The 14,757-nt window shown below is 53.5% G+C and overlaps 1 protein-coding gene across 1 annotated transcript; it reads right to left on the reverse strand.

The window, feature by feature from the left end:
* GPR37L1 (G protein-coupled receptor 37 like 1) lies at window positions 1-8,697 on the reverse strand. Its single transcript, XM_002809608.6, has 2 exons — window positions 7,979-8,697; window positions 1-3,813 (listed from the first exon to the last, which is right to left on the reverse strand). Exons 1-2 carry the CDS (start codon window positions 8,606-8,608, stop codon window positions 2,998-3,000), a joined length of 1,446 nt encoding a protein of 481 aa, XP_002809654.1. The 5' UTR covers window positions 8,609-8,697; the 3' UTR covers window positions 1-2,997.
* Window positions 8,698-14,757: the final 6,060 nt, after the last annotated feature.

Genomic DNA, 14,757 nt, shown 5'->3' on the forward strand with positions numbered 1-14,757 from the left:
CAGACCATGAGTATAGGTAAATTGTCATGTTTGGGGCCCTTTGATGCCAAGACCTGGGTGCATTTAAGAATCCCCTGGCCAAGCCTGCTGCATAACACTAGAGAATTGAATTCCCAAAGGAGAGGAAGGAATAAAAGGTTCGGGGCACCATGCAAAGTGCTTTATGTATCTTGTCTCATTAAATGACCATAATCCTCTGTGAAGGACAGATTATTCCCATTTTACAGATGAAGAAGCCGAGACTGAGTTTAAGTAATTGCACTCAGTTTCCAGGACAGGTGATGAGAAGGTGACTCCCAAGTGGAGCAGGGAGACCCAGTGGATTTCAGGCTCCCCTCAGCCCTGTAACCTGGTCAGGATCTGAGGGCTGGTCTGAAGTCTGCCCTTGGGTGAGCGTGTCAGTGCCCCCTCAGAGCATCCCAGCTCAAGTCCACCGCCCACCATGTGCCAACCCCCCCGCAAACCTGGGACCCCTAAGCAACAAACCCTACATTGTTCCCCCAGCTGGCCCAGGCTGCGAGGACAGTGGCTCTTTCCCAAGGCCGTTGGCCTGCTGACTGATTCTGCAAGCCATTCACGTTGGCAGGCCTGGGAGGCGGCGGTGGCAGAGCCTTGGAGCCACCATCTCTCCCCCTTCATCTCTGAGCTGGCCAACCAGCAGAAGGGAGAGGCGGAGGGCACCCTTTGTGGAGGAGGACCCCTAAACAGGATGTTGAGGGGTCTGACTCCCCTGCCCTGGACTTCACCTCAGTTCACCCGGCCCCTTTCTGCATCCCTTAGGAAGCTGGTGGTACCTCCGGGCCTGGCAGGGGGGTGGAGAAGGAGTTGGGGAAATGCAGAGGAAACGGACCCCAGGAGCTTCAGCACGACAGGCCTGCCTTTGGTCCCCACTCCAACCTGCTCCCCCACCCATCTGAAGTTTCTACAGACAGAGCTGGGGGCTTCAGTCACCGTGGCAACAGGTCTGCTGAGAAATGGGTGGGTGTCACTCCTCAGCACAAAGGGTGTGTGCATGGTGGCGCCATCACCTAGCAACAGCCTCCCTCTCTCTTGGCGGCATCACCCGCCCTGGGGGTGGGTGCCAGGGAGACAGAACAAGGCCGTTAAGATCCCCAGGAGAGGGGGAGGGAAGCTTGGGTACAGGGCAGGCTGAGGCCAACGGGTGTGGGTGGGTGGACAGAGGAGAATGGAGCCCCGGGCGCTCGGAACCCCTGCCCCTTGCCCATCCCTGGGCCCTGGGACCCTTCCTGAGGCCCCATATGGATGCTCTAGGTAGGCCTGGCAGGCAGAAGTCCGGTGGGACCCAGGACAGAGCTTCAGACGGGGTGGTGGTTCCGAGGAAAGCTGAGCTCCCAGGCAGGGAGCGATTGGTGGCCTGGCTGAGGCATCACTTCTGGTTGATGCTGTGCCAGCTTCCCAGGGACCCACAAGGCTAAGGGTGCCCTCTGGAAGGGCCCAGAGGTGGGGCTGGGGGAAGTGGGCCTTCAAGGGCAAGACCCCACAGGAGGAGCTGCGTGAAGGGTCTGCCAGGGGCAGTGGGAGCTCTGGCGGGAAGAGTGGTGCACTGGGGGCTGGGTGGGGGCAGGCCAGGGCAGGCAGCTGGGCCATCTACAGGCAAAACAGTCCGTTCTAAGAAACTGAACAAGAGCAGCTCTCAGAGTGACAAAGGCTGGGAAGCCCTGGGGCTCACAGAGGAAAGACCACTGGACTCCCTCCAAGGGGGGCTTTGTGGAGAGAGGACATAGCAGAGATGAAGGCTCCAGAGGAGATATTTTCCAGGCTTTTGACTTCCCAAGGAGCATGGGGTTTAAGCCAGGATGAGGACTTAGGTCCTCCGGCTCCCCAAGCCCTCCATCCTCTCTGTCCCTCAAAAGCCATAAAACCCTTGGAGTCGCCAGGGCCACAAGGCTGTTCTGAACATCAGCCACAGGCCAGGCCAGGTCAGGAGAAATTCTCCTAGGCACTGCCAGGCCAGGAAGGCCCAGGTGCATCTGGGCCCTGCCAGAATGTGGCACAAGAAAGTGGATGGGCATAGGGGTAGTTCTACCTAGTTTATTGTTTCTCAAGAAGGGCCTCCTATGGGAAAGCACCTAACAAGGAGGTTGGGACAGGGCAACCTGGGGATCCCAAAGAAAGGAGGAGGAAGGAGAGAGAAATCCTCTGGGAGAAAAGAAGGCACCAGTAGGAGGAGGCGTCCAGGACTGGGACAGATCCGGTCCAGAGAAAAGTATACTGAGGCCGGACGTGGCGGCTCACACCTGTAATCCCAGCACTTTGGGAGGCCGAGGCAGGCAGATCACTTGAGGTCAGGAGTTCAACACCAGCCTGGCCAACATGGTGAAACCCCGTCTCGTCTACAAATACGAAAATTAGCCAGATGTGGTGGTGCACACCTGTAATCCCAGCTACTTGGGAGGCTGAGGCAGGAGAATCGCTTGAACCCAGGAGGCGGAGGTTGCAGGGAGCTGACATCAGGCAAATGCACTCCATCCTGGGCAACAGAGCAAGACTCCATCTCAAAAAAAAAAAAAAAAAAAAAAAAGAAGAAGAGTGTGGTGAGCCACACTGGGCTGGCCCCAAGGAGCCCCCCCCATTCCAAGATGGGGCCCCAGGTTGGTGGTAGAAAGGTGATGCCTGGGAAGGGCACAACTAAAGTATGGTCAGGTTCCAAGGCAGAGAGAGAGAAGAGAGACAGGAATCAAGGGATGGCAGGCAAAGTTTTGGCTCCCAGCTGCTGGGACTCAGAGTTTCTGGGCAGTTCTAAGGACCTAGAAGCATCACCGCCCACCAGTGGAAAGGACAGGGTTGGAAGGCCCCACAAGGGACAGGAAAGGCCCTGTGTGGGGAGGGGGCTTTGACATTCCCAAACCTTGACAAGAGGAACCAAGTCCATCTCTGGACAGCGAGACAGGCAGCAAAGCAAGACCTATGGGGAAAGAACAGCAGACACCGGCGGGGGTGGCGGCCCCTCCCTCCCTCCCTACCCCTACTGGGGCCTCAGCAAGGTGTGCCCAGGGGCAGGAGTGGGGGTGACTCCCTGGGCTTGTGGAAGTAGATGGAAGAGGACACCTCGGTCTTGAGCTTGTTGTCCGACCCATTGGCAGCGGAAGCCTCCGAAGCCCCGCCGCACTCCTCGCAGCAGCAGCAGCAGCAGCAGTCCAGGAAGGCCTGGCCCAGCGGCCTGCAGATGCATAGGAGCAGCACCGGGGTGATGGCGCCCTTGAAGAAAGTAGAGAACTGGTTGATGAGGCCCAGGAGGTCCAGGGTCTGGCGGGTCAGCTCGGTGGAGAGGTAGGCCACCACGATGTTGCAGACGTTCTCTGGGAGGGTGCAGAAGGCGTAGACCACGGTCAGGCCCACCACGGTGCTATTGAGCTGGCTCTCACACTGCTCGTGCTTGCTGGCCCTGCATTCTGACTTCCTCCCCGGAGGGCCTCGCACCCGCCACGTCACCAGCTGGCAGGTGACCGTGAAGAGGATGGGCAGGCAGAAGTAGCAGCCAAAGTACCACCACATGCGGGCGTTCTGGTAGGTCATCACCAGTGAGTATAGGGACTCGGGCAGGCTGGCTGAGGGTTTCATGATGCACGAGTCCAGGGTGCCCATGGTGGGGGTGGGCTCCTGTGCCAGCTGCCACAGCAGGAGCTCAGGCACAGCCAGCGTCATGGAGCCCACCCAGATGACAGCCAGCTTGGCCAGGATGGATTGGCACCGCTCGATGGGCCTCACCTTGGGCAGGGTGCTGGTGGCCACGTGGAAGCGGTCAATGCCCAGGGCACAGAGGCTGAAAGTTGTGACTCCCAGAGAGGAGACCTGTGGGCAGGATGTGAGGGAAGAGAGAAGCACTTGGTCAAAACCTATGGGGACAAGGAAGGACATCTGGCTTCTGGCTCAGTTAGACCATGAATTGAGTGATAAGCATAGAAATTATAGTAATGGGCCAGGCGCGGTGGCTCACACCTGTAATCCCAGCACTTTGAGAGGCCAAGGCAGGCAGATCACTTGAGCCCAGGAGTTCAAGGCCAGCCTGGGCAACATGATGGAACCCCGCCTCTACTAAAAATACAAAAAAATAGCCTGTTGTGGTGAGGCACGCCTGTGGTCCCAACTACACAGGCACGCCTGTGGTCCCTCCTACTGAGGTAGGAGGATGGCTTGAGCCTAGGAGGCTTGGTGAGCCAAGATCACCACACTGCACTCCAGCCTGGGTGACAGAGTGAAACCCTGTGAAAAGAAGGAAGGAAGGAAGGAAGGAAGGAATTATAATAATGGTAACAACTCCATTTAATGAGCATTTCCTATGGGTCAGGCACTTTACGTGTTATCACATTCCCAATCAACCACCTTACCGTTGAAAAAGCTCAAGCTCAGGCAGGAACAGTGACTTGCACAGGATCACACTGCTGATGAATGGCAGAGCTGAGGTTTACACACACACCTGCCTCCTTCCCCCTTGTTCTTTGCCTCTCAGGCTGGGGGATGAGTGGCCTGGCTCCCCTAGACCCTGATGCTCTCTGACAGACTTCGGAAAATCATCTCCAAGGAAGAACCAAGATAAAGACATAGAAGTTCTGGATCTTTGCAGGTCCTTCCACTTCCCACACCCCATTATCTGCATGCCTGGGATGAATGGTCTCGGGGAACATGGCTTACATGTGCGTGCGTGCACACACACACACACACACACACACACACACACACACGGTCCTGCTCCTGGCCCTGTCCAGAGAAGCCCAGGGCCTGGCTGTGTGGGGAAGTGGCCCCCCTCCGAGCAGCCTGTGCCCACCATGCCCGCACTCTATTCATCAAGCGCATGGAAAACCACCCTGTGAGCCAAGAGGAAGCAGCCCGAGCGGCAGGGGAGGAGAGTGCCAAAGAGCAGGAAGGAAGAGGGGACCCTCCCGCACCATCAGACGCTGCTTGGCCACACTCAGGGATTGTGCTCAGATCCCCCTCCTGTCCAAATTCTTCCCTCTTCTGGCTGGGGGAACACAATCCCCGACTTTTAGCACGGCCACCAAGTGTTCTCTGTGGGAACCCCAACCCCCTCTCTTGGCAGGGGAGCCCAGGCCTGCGGAGGCACAGCCTTCAGGCTTGGGTAGAAACGCCATTCTCTCTCCTTTTTTTTTTTTTTTTTTTTTTTTCCCGAGAGTCTCACTCTGTCGCCCAGGCTGGAGTGCAGTGGCGCAATCACTTCTCACTGCAACCTCCACCTCCTGGGTTCAAGTGATTCTCCTGCCTCAGCCTCCCGAGTAGCTGGGATTACAGACGTGCGCCACCATACCCAGCTAATTTTTATACTTTTAGTAGAGATGGGGTTTCACCATGTTGGCCAGGTTGGTCTCGATCTCCTGACCTCGTGATCCGCCCACCTCGGCCTCCCAAAGTGCTGGGATTACAGGGGTGAGCCACCGTGCCCGGCCCTGCCCTTCTATTTTACATCTCAAAAATATCTCAAGTTTTATTCCAAGCTGCCCTCTCCTGCTCCCTCCTCAGCACCATCCTGAGATCCTCCCTATAAAAGGGTGTTGCCGGGCACGGTGGATCACGCCTGTAATCCCAGTACTTTGGGAGACCAAGGCAGGCAGATTGCTTGAGCTCAGGGGTTGGAGATCAGCCTGGGCAATATGGTGAAACCCTGTCTTTACCAAAAATACAAAAATTAGCCGGGCGTGGTACCGCACACCTGTGGTACCAGCTACTCGGGAGGCTGAGGTGGGAGGATTGTTTGAACCTGGAGGCGGAGGTTGCAATGAGCTGAGATTACACCACGGCATTCCACTCTGGGTGACAGAATGAGACTCCATCTCAAATAAAGAAGAAGGGTGTTGTGGGTGACAGAGTGAGACTCTGTCTCAAAAAAAGAAAGAGTGTTCTCTCCCTCCTCCTGTCCCACCACCCAGCCTAGAAGGAAGACTCTCTACCAGCCTGTGGATCATCTCTATCCTCCAGGAGGTGTGGAGGGGCTGGCCCAGGAGGACATTACATATGTCAGGACCCATAGTCAGGTAGGGCCAGGTGTTCATTGACCTACCAGCCACATGCAAGCAAGAGGTCGTATGTGTCTGCCCTTTCCCCCTTCTCCTCTATACCATGCCCAAATAAAAACCATCATCAATTGATTTTAATTCTAAGCACTGTATAGACATCACCCATTTAATCCCTGAAAAATTCACCCAGATAGCTATTATTATTATTATCCCCAATTTACCAGTGAGGAAATTGAGATTTAGGTAGTTAAAGTAATTTACCAAATCACACAGCTAGTGATGGGAAAAGCCCAGTTTCTAATCTAGTCTGCTCAATTTCAGAGTCCTGTGTCTAAGCATGCACAGCTCACCTGGGTTGTGAGCACAAGATGATAACTGAGATGCAAAGGCTCTCTCCAGTTGCAGGGTCTTTTTTTTTTTTTTTTTTTTTTGAGACAGAATCTCACTCTGTCACCCAGGCTGCGCAATCTTGGCTCACTGCAACCTCTGCCTGCCAAGTTCAAGCGATTCTCCTGCCTCAGCCTCTTGAGTACCTGGGACTACAGGCGCGTGCCACCATACCCGGCTAATTTTTTATTTTTAGTAGAGACGGGGTTTTCACCATGTTGGCCAGGCTGGTCTTGAACTCCTGACCTCAAGTGATCTGCCTGCTTTGGCCTCCCAAAGTGCTGGGATTACAAGCATGAGCCACTGTGCTGAGCACAGGGTCTTCTTTCAGGGTGGAGTACATTTGTACCACTGTTAGTCCATCTCCCTGGGTTGGGAAGGACAGGAAAGGACTGTACCCACTGCTGAGATTCAGGGAGTCTGTCCGACTGTGACATCATCATTGTTACATGGTGAGGTGGGGACAGACCTTGGAATAGGACCTGTGTCCGTATGCCTGATCCTGAGCCCTTCTCCGGCCAGGCAAGTCCCCCTTGTCATGCAGCATCATTCACGAAGGAACAGCAGCTTCACAGGGAGGCCACAGTCACTCCATTACACTCCACGGAGCCAAAATTTGAAAGACTGTTCGCTTATTTTGTCTTACAGAGAGAGGGTGGCCTTGCTGTGTCTTGCATAAATGCACACATCAGTATGTTTCTGCAGTGTTTTAAGTTGTCTCTCTATGCTCTACATATCCTTTGACACCCATAGACTTATCGTAGACGCTCCCAGAAGTGAGGGCATAGTGATATACTTTAGAACTGTGAAACAGGCCAGCTGGAAGGACCATCTGGTCTACCCGCCCTGGTTGGGAGATAAAGAAATTGGAGAGGTAATGCAACCTGCCCAGTGACGCCTGGTATGTCAGTGGCAGAGCTGAGACTAGAGCCCCCTATTAGCTCCAGTGCCCAGAACCAGGTATCCCTTTCAGAGAGGATCTAGGAAGTTGCTGGTGGAAATGATAACGATAACAATGAGAATCCCAGCAGGGAGGGAAGAACGGAGCGGTCTTTTGCTTCTGGTGCTTGTATTCTCGTGGAGTGGACGCTGACTTGATCCGGAGGGGTGTGAAGGAAATTGGGCTCTCCCTTCAGGCACTCCTTCGGGAGGCAGGAGACGGAGGAGCAGCGAAGGGAGCTGTGGGAGCAGGGCAGCGGCAGGGGGTACAGAGGAAAGAAGAGGAGTCGCAACAAAGGACAGAGGGATCTTGGGTGGGACAGGGGAGAAGGGCTGAGGAAGGGAGAGGGCAGCTTAGGGTCTGGTGAAAGTGGCAGAAACCCGCCTTGAGATTGCTCCCGAAGCAGAAGATCAGGCTGGGGCTGGAACCCAGGGGCCCCACACACCCGCCTATCCCCCTGGCCTGCCTACTTCTCTTGAGAGCAACCAGAAACCAATACCGTATTTGTCTCCTTCTCCAAGGTAAAGAAGAAGCAAGTCAGAGCTCCAAGACTCAGGTTTTGCACACCCACAAATTCCATTTCCAAGGACCTGATGGAGACTTTGAACCCCTTCCCTGGATTGCAGCCTCCCAGCTGAGCTCAAACAGAACACACACTCACCTCCATGAAGGGCACGGCCCGACAAGAAACGTCACCCAGTAGCCTCTGCTTGGTGATCTCGTTGAAGATGACAATAGGGAGGCAGAAAAAGAGGACCAGAAAATCCCAGAGGGCCAGGCTGGCAAGGATGGAGTTCCAGGCGCTCTTCAGATAGTAGCTGTGCCACACGATGCACATGACCGACAGGTTGCCCACGATGCCCACCGCAAACACCACCAGCGCCAGAAGCATGATGGCATAGGCACTGTAGGAGCTCTCGGTCACCGGATACAGGGGGTTCTGGATCTGCAGCCTCTGCCCCGGTGCCCCCGTCAGATTGCCCCTCAGTTCCTGCCCGCTGTCTGGGGTGCCCCCATCCTTGTCGGGGTTAGGGCTGGTGGCCACCAAGGGCTTGGTGGGCTGCAGGCCAGCAGGGTGAATGGGCCGGGGGTACTCCGCCCACTCCTCAGGCACATACTGCTGCACGCCCTTGGCCTCCTCATCCTCGGTGCCCCTCTTGGATCGGCTCTGCTGCTCCTGGGTCTCAGCTCTGTGCCTGCCCAGGTGCAGGGGGGCACCCCCAGAGACCCTGCTTAGCCCCACAGCCAAAATCACAGCAAGAGAGACAGCCAGGGGCCACAGCCACCGCATAGCTGGATGCAGGAGACAGCCAGCCCAGGAAGAGCAGGTGAGTGCAGGGGGCCCAAGAGCTGGGCTCCAGAGAGGCAGCTGGCCGGCTGGATCCGCCTCCAGTCAGGCGTCTGGCATCACTCGCCTGCCCTCCCTCCCAGCCTCCGGCCACAGGCCGGGCAGGGCCCTCTGCTGGACACACAGCACTCTGTGCTGCCCTCACACATCTCGTCCTCCACGACGCTGCTTCTCAGGCCCTACAGCATGTCAGGCTGTGGGGCCCTAAGAGGGCACCTGCTTCAGGTCCCTGAAACTAGGGAGGAAATGTGGCCTGCCTAGGGTGACATAGGGAGGTGGGGCAGAATGGGAACTGGGGCGCAGGTCTCCTGATTTTAAGGCAGCTCCTCCATTCAAAACTCAGCAATAACCATCACTGTCACTTATTGAACACTTACTAGGTGCTAGCACCCAGCTGGTTTCTCAATTAACCCTCGATTAATCTCAGATCACAAATCTGAGGTTTGTAGAGGTCAGTCACTTGCCACATAGTTGATACAAGGCAGAGCAAGGCCCACAACCCAGATCTGACTCCAGAGATTTCTAGTTTTTTTTTTTTGGTTGCCCAGGCTAGAGCGCAATGGTGCGATCTCGGCTCACTGCAGCCTCCACCTCCTGGGTTCAAGTGATTTTCCTGCCTCAGCCTCCTGAGTAACTGGGATTACAGTTACTGTAGTGCACGCCACCATACCTGGCTAATTTTTGTATTTTTAGTAGAGACAGGGTTTCACCGTGTTGTCCAGGCTGGTCTCAAACTCCTGACCTTAGGTGATCCGCCTGCCTCGGCCTCCCAAAGTGCTGGGATTACAAATGTGAGCCACTGCACCCGGCCTAAAACACCATATTCTGAGCCAGACACAAGATGTGTGGACATTTGCAATAACACGTCTTTACTGACTACATGCTGTGTTCCAGACACTCAGAATACAAAAATGTAAAGGATTTCTACCACCAATGAGCTTTCGGTCCAGAGAAGGAAGTAAATGTGTAAGTTCAGCGTGATAGATGCTATGAAAGGCAAAAGTCATGATGCTGAGGGAACCCAAGAAAATCTGGGGGATATCTGGAAGGCCTCCCAAGCAAGGTGACGTTTGAATGGATCCCGAGAAATGGCTGTGAGCTTGCCTGACAGACTACGGGAAGGGAGGGTGCTCCGGGCAGAAGACACAGCACACACAAAGGTGGGGTGATGTGGAATTGGGTGATGTTCCTGCAAAAGAGCAAGTCTGTCAAGGGGACTGGAGTGCAAGGGAGGTGGGGAGAGAGCATGTGCACTTGGGACAAAGAGCCTGGAAATATCAGCAGAGGAGGAACTGGACTGTAAAGGACTTTGTATGCCAAGCCAAGGAGTTTAGATTTTATCTCATAAGCGATGGAGAATATCACAGGTTGTTAAGTAGACAAACAATGACTCAACTAAGTTATTTTAGAGGGGTCCCTGATGGGCAGCTGGGGTCCTAGCAATCTGGAACAGGAGGATGCAGAGACCGGGGGATCTGTTGGGAGGCAGTGGGTGATGGAGAGAAGCCCAGAGTCAAGGAAAACCAGCAGCTTTGAGGGGCTTTGGCTGTGCATGGGAGGGAGAGGTCGAGGCAGAGCCCAAGCATGGGGTGGATAGTGAATCCACCCAGCCACATTAGGGAGGCACAGTTCTGAGGACGGACCACACGATGCCCAGGAGAATCCACTGGAGAACTAACCTGAAGACCTGCCCCAGAGTGAGTCAGATCATTCCCTCCTCCCAACTCCCATGGCATTATGCTGCTGTCATTGAAACCTACCACCTTCACCAGCCCAGCCAACGTGGTGAAACCCCATCTCTACTAAAAATACAAAAATTGGACTGACATGGCAGTGCACACCTGTAATCCCAGCTACTCAGGAGGCTAGGGCATCAGAATCACTTGAACCCAGGAGGCAGAGGTTGTAGTGATCTGAGATCATGCAACTGCATTCCTGCCTGGGCAACAGAGCAAGACTCTGTCTCAAAAAAAAAAAAAAAAAGGGCCAGATGCAGTGGCTCATGCATGTAATCCCAGCACATTGGGAGGCCGAGGTGGGCAGATCACAAGGTCAGGAGTTCAAGACCAGCCTGACCAACATGGCAAAACCCCTTCTCTACTAAAAATACAAAAAAAATTAGCCAGGCGTGGTGGCAGGCACCTGTAATCTCAGCTACTCAGGAGGCTGAGGCAGGAGAACCACTTGAACCCAGGAGGCGGAGGTTGCAGTGAGCTGAAATTGTGGCCAATGTATTCCAGCCTGGGTGACAGAGGAAGATTCCGTCAAAAAAGAAAAAGGAAAGGAAAGGAAGGTGGGGGAGGGGAGGGGAGGGGAGTGTAGAGGAGAGGAGAGGAAAGGTGTGGCTATTTGGGGATTTGGGTAACTAGAATCATCCATCATCTGCAGCATCACCACTCACCAAGTGCCACACTCTGTGCTAAGTGCTTGCTGTAATTATCACTTAATCTTTATATTATTACCCTAGACTCTGAAAGGTAAGGCAACTTTCCTAAGAACACACAGCTAGTGAATGACAGCTGGGATCCAAATGTAGGTTTGTCCAACTCCAAAGCTGAAACTCTTTTTTTTTTTTGAGACAGGGTCTGGCTCTTTCGCCCAGGCTGGAGTGCAGTGGCATGATCTTGGCTCACGGCAACCTCAGCCTCCCAGGCTCAAACAATCCTCCCACCTCAGCCTCCCGAGTAGCTGGGACCATAGGTGTGCACCACCACACCTGACTAATTTTTGTATTTTTAGTAGAGACAAGCTTTTTGCCATGTTGCCCAGGCTGATCTCAAACTCCTGAGCTCGAGTGATTTACTCGCCTCACCCTCCCAAAGTTCTGGGATTACAGGCGTGAGCCACCTCACCCAGCCCAAAGCTGAAACTCTTAACCACTCCTTTGTGTGACTTCACAGAATTCTAACATAGGAAGAGATGCTAGAGATAATCTACACCAACCTTCTTATTTTTCAGGAGTGGAAACTGAAGTCCAGAGAAGCCAAGTGACCAGGCCAGGCACTCGGCAGTCCTGTCTCTGCTATGGGATCCTCAGTGCTCCACAGGCACGTGCCAACACAGTATGCACCCAAGCCCAGGGCTGGTACATGTGAGCAGAATAAATGTTAGTTCTCTGCTCTTTAACAACAACAACAAAAAAATTCAGAGACAGAGTCCTGCTCTATTGCCCAGGCTAGAGCACAGTGACATGATCATACTCACTGCAGACTTGAACTCCTGGGATCAAGCAATCCTTCCACCTCAGCCTCCAGAGTAGCTAGGACTACAGGTGCACACACCCTGCCTGAACTTCTGCTTCTTATTTTATTTTATTTTATTTTATTTTATTTTATTTTAGAGACAGGGTCTCGCTCTGTTGCCCAGATTGGAGTGCAGTGGCAGGATCTAGGCTCACTGCAGCCTCAACTCCTCCTGGGCTCAACTGATCCTCCCACCTCAGCCTCCTAAGTAGCTGAGCCCACAGGCACATGCCACCATGCCCAGCCTTTTTTTTTTTTTTTTTTTTTTTTTTTTTTTTTTTTTGGTAGAGATAGGGTCTGCCTGTATCACCCAGGCTGGTCTAGAACTCCTGGGCTCAAGCAATCCACCCACCTCAGCCTCCCAAAGTGGTGGGATTGCAGGTGTGAGCTACCGTGCCCAGCCTCTTTATGCTCATGGATATGCCTCCATCAAACCTCACATTTTGCCTCACACATAGTAGGTGCTTAATAAACACTGAATGCCTGAAAGGGCACTCCCTTGTGCTGGTCTCTGTGAGAATGGTTGGAATGTCAGAGGCCACTAGGTGGAACCAAATGTCCAGTGATGGTAGTTAAGGACCTGGCCTCAGACCTTCACCCCATCTGATCCTAACCCATCCCACTCTGCCCAGGTCCTGCCCACAGACCTTCTGTGGCTGTCTGAGGAGGCCATCTGAAAAGAGATGATAGGGGACAGGGTGGGTTCCCAGGGGCTGAGACTAAAGGGATGGGGGATGTGCCTACTCTTCCCCTCCACCCCCCTGGAGGGTGCCCAGCATGGGTCCCCCAAAAGTACTTTTCTCCTACCCGTAGTTCTACTTTAGGAAGATTCCTCTCTCTGGACAAGCTGGAGCCATCTCCCCCATTCAGAAGCATGCCAGGCAGAGATGGAAGGCTTTCCTAGCCCTTGGGAGTGTCTCTCCATGATCCCAGGAATTCCCCATTCCTCTCCCTGGGGAGTTTCCCCAGTGCTGGCTACAGAAAAGGTACTTAGCTGGGGCTGGGCGCGGTGGCTCATGCCTGTAATCCCAGCACTTTAGGAGGCGGAGGTGGGTGGATCACGAGGTCAGGAGTTCAAGACCAGCCTGACCAATATGGTGAAACCCCATCTCTACTAAAAATACAAAAATTAGCTGGGTGTGGTGGTACACGCCTGTAATCCCAGCTACTCAGGAGGCTGAGGTAGAAGAATCGCTTGAGCCTGGGAGGCAGAGGCTACAGTGAGCCGAGATCGTGCCACTGCACTCCAGCCTGGGCTACAGAGCGAGATTCCGTCTCAAAGAAAAGAAAAGGTACTTAGTTGGAACCGGGTGGGAGGGAAGCACTGAGGTGGCACTGAGGGCATCTGAGCTGGTGTGGAAGTGCCACCCATGAAAAAAATGAGCCAATGTTGTACTGAGCAGATTCCACGTGCCATGCATTCTCCAGCCAAGAGCACACTCTGGAATCAGACTGCCTGGATTTAATTCCTGGCTCTGCCATTTACTAGCTGTGTATGTGACTTTGGTCAAGTATGTAACCTCTGTTCCTCGGTTGCCTCATCTGTAACGTGAAGATAATAACAGGCTTGTTGTGAAGATTAAGATTAAATGCTGGGTGTGGTGGCTGACCCCTCCCAGCACTTTGGGACGCTGAGGCAGGAGGCTCTCTTGAGCTCAGGAGTTCAAGACCAGCCTGGGCAACATGGCAAGACCCTGTGTCTACAAAAAATACAAAAATTAAGGCCGGGCGTGGTGGCTCACGCCTGTAATCCCAGCACTTTGGGAGGCCGAGGCGGGTGGATCACCTAAGGTCGGGAGTTCAAGACCAGCCTGGCCAACATGGTGAAACCCTGTCTCAACTAAAAATACAAAAAAAAATTAGCTGGATGTGGTGGTGGGTGCCAATAATCCCAGCTACTCTGGGAGGCTGAGGCAGGAGAATCGCTTGAACCCGGGAAGCGGAGGTTGCAGTGAGCCGAGATCGCGCCATTGCATGCCAGCCTGGGTGACAAGAGTGAAATTCTGTCAAAAAAAAAAAAAAAAAAAATTAGCTGGGCATGGTGGTGCATGCCTATAGTCCCAGCTACTTAGGAGACTGAGGTGGGAGGATCACCTGAGCCCAAGAGATCAAGGCTGCAGTGAGCCACGATTGTGCCATTGCACTCCAGCCTGGGCAACAGAGCAAGACTCTGCCTCAAAATAAATAAATAAATAAGATGAAGTTATGCTAGATGTGGTGGCATACACCTGTAGTCCCAGCTACTTGAGAAGTTGAGGCAGGAGGATCCCTTGAAGCCAGTAGTTCAAGACTGTAGTGTGCGGTGATCTCACCTGTGAATAGCCACTGCATTCCAGCCTAGGCAACACAGCAAGACAGTACCTAAAAAAAAAAAAAAAAAAAAGGCCGGGCATGGTGGCTCACGCCTGTAATCCCAACACTTTAGGAGGCCCAGGTGGGTGGATCACAAGGTCAGGAGTTCGAGACCAGCCTGGCCAACATCGTGAAACCCTGTCTCTGCCAAAAATACAAAAATTAGCCGGGCATGGTGGCGCGTGCCTGTAGTCCCAGCTACTCAGGAGGCTGAGGCAGGAGAATCGCTTGAACCTGGGAGGTGGAGGTTACAGCAAGCCTATGTCACGCCACTGCACTCCAGCCTAGGCGACAGTGCAAGACTCAGTCTCAAAAAAAAAGATTAAATGAGTTCATCTATGTAAGTCATTACAGTAATATCAGGCATATAATAAGCACTATATACATGTTACCTACTGGCTGGAATTCATTTGATTCTCACAGCAACCTTATGAGGTAGGGTACTATCATTATATCTACCCGTTTTACAGATTTGGAAATTGAACAAGCAGAAGGCAG

Source organism: Pongo abelii, chromosome 1 (assembly GCF_028885655.2).
Source record: "Pongo abelii isolate AG06213 chromosome 1, NHGRI_mPonAbe1-v2.0_pri, whole genome shotgun sequence".
Lineage (NCBI taxonomy): Eukaryota > Metazoa > Chordata > Mammalia > Primates > Hominidae > Pongo > Pongo abelii.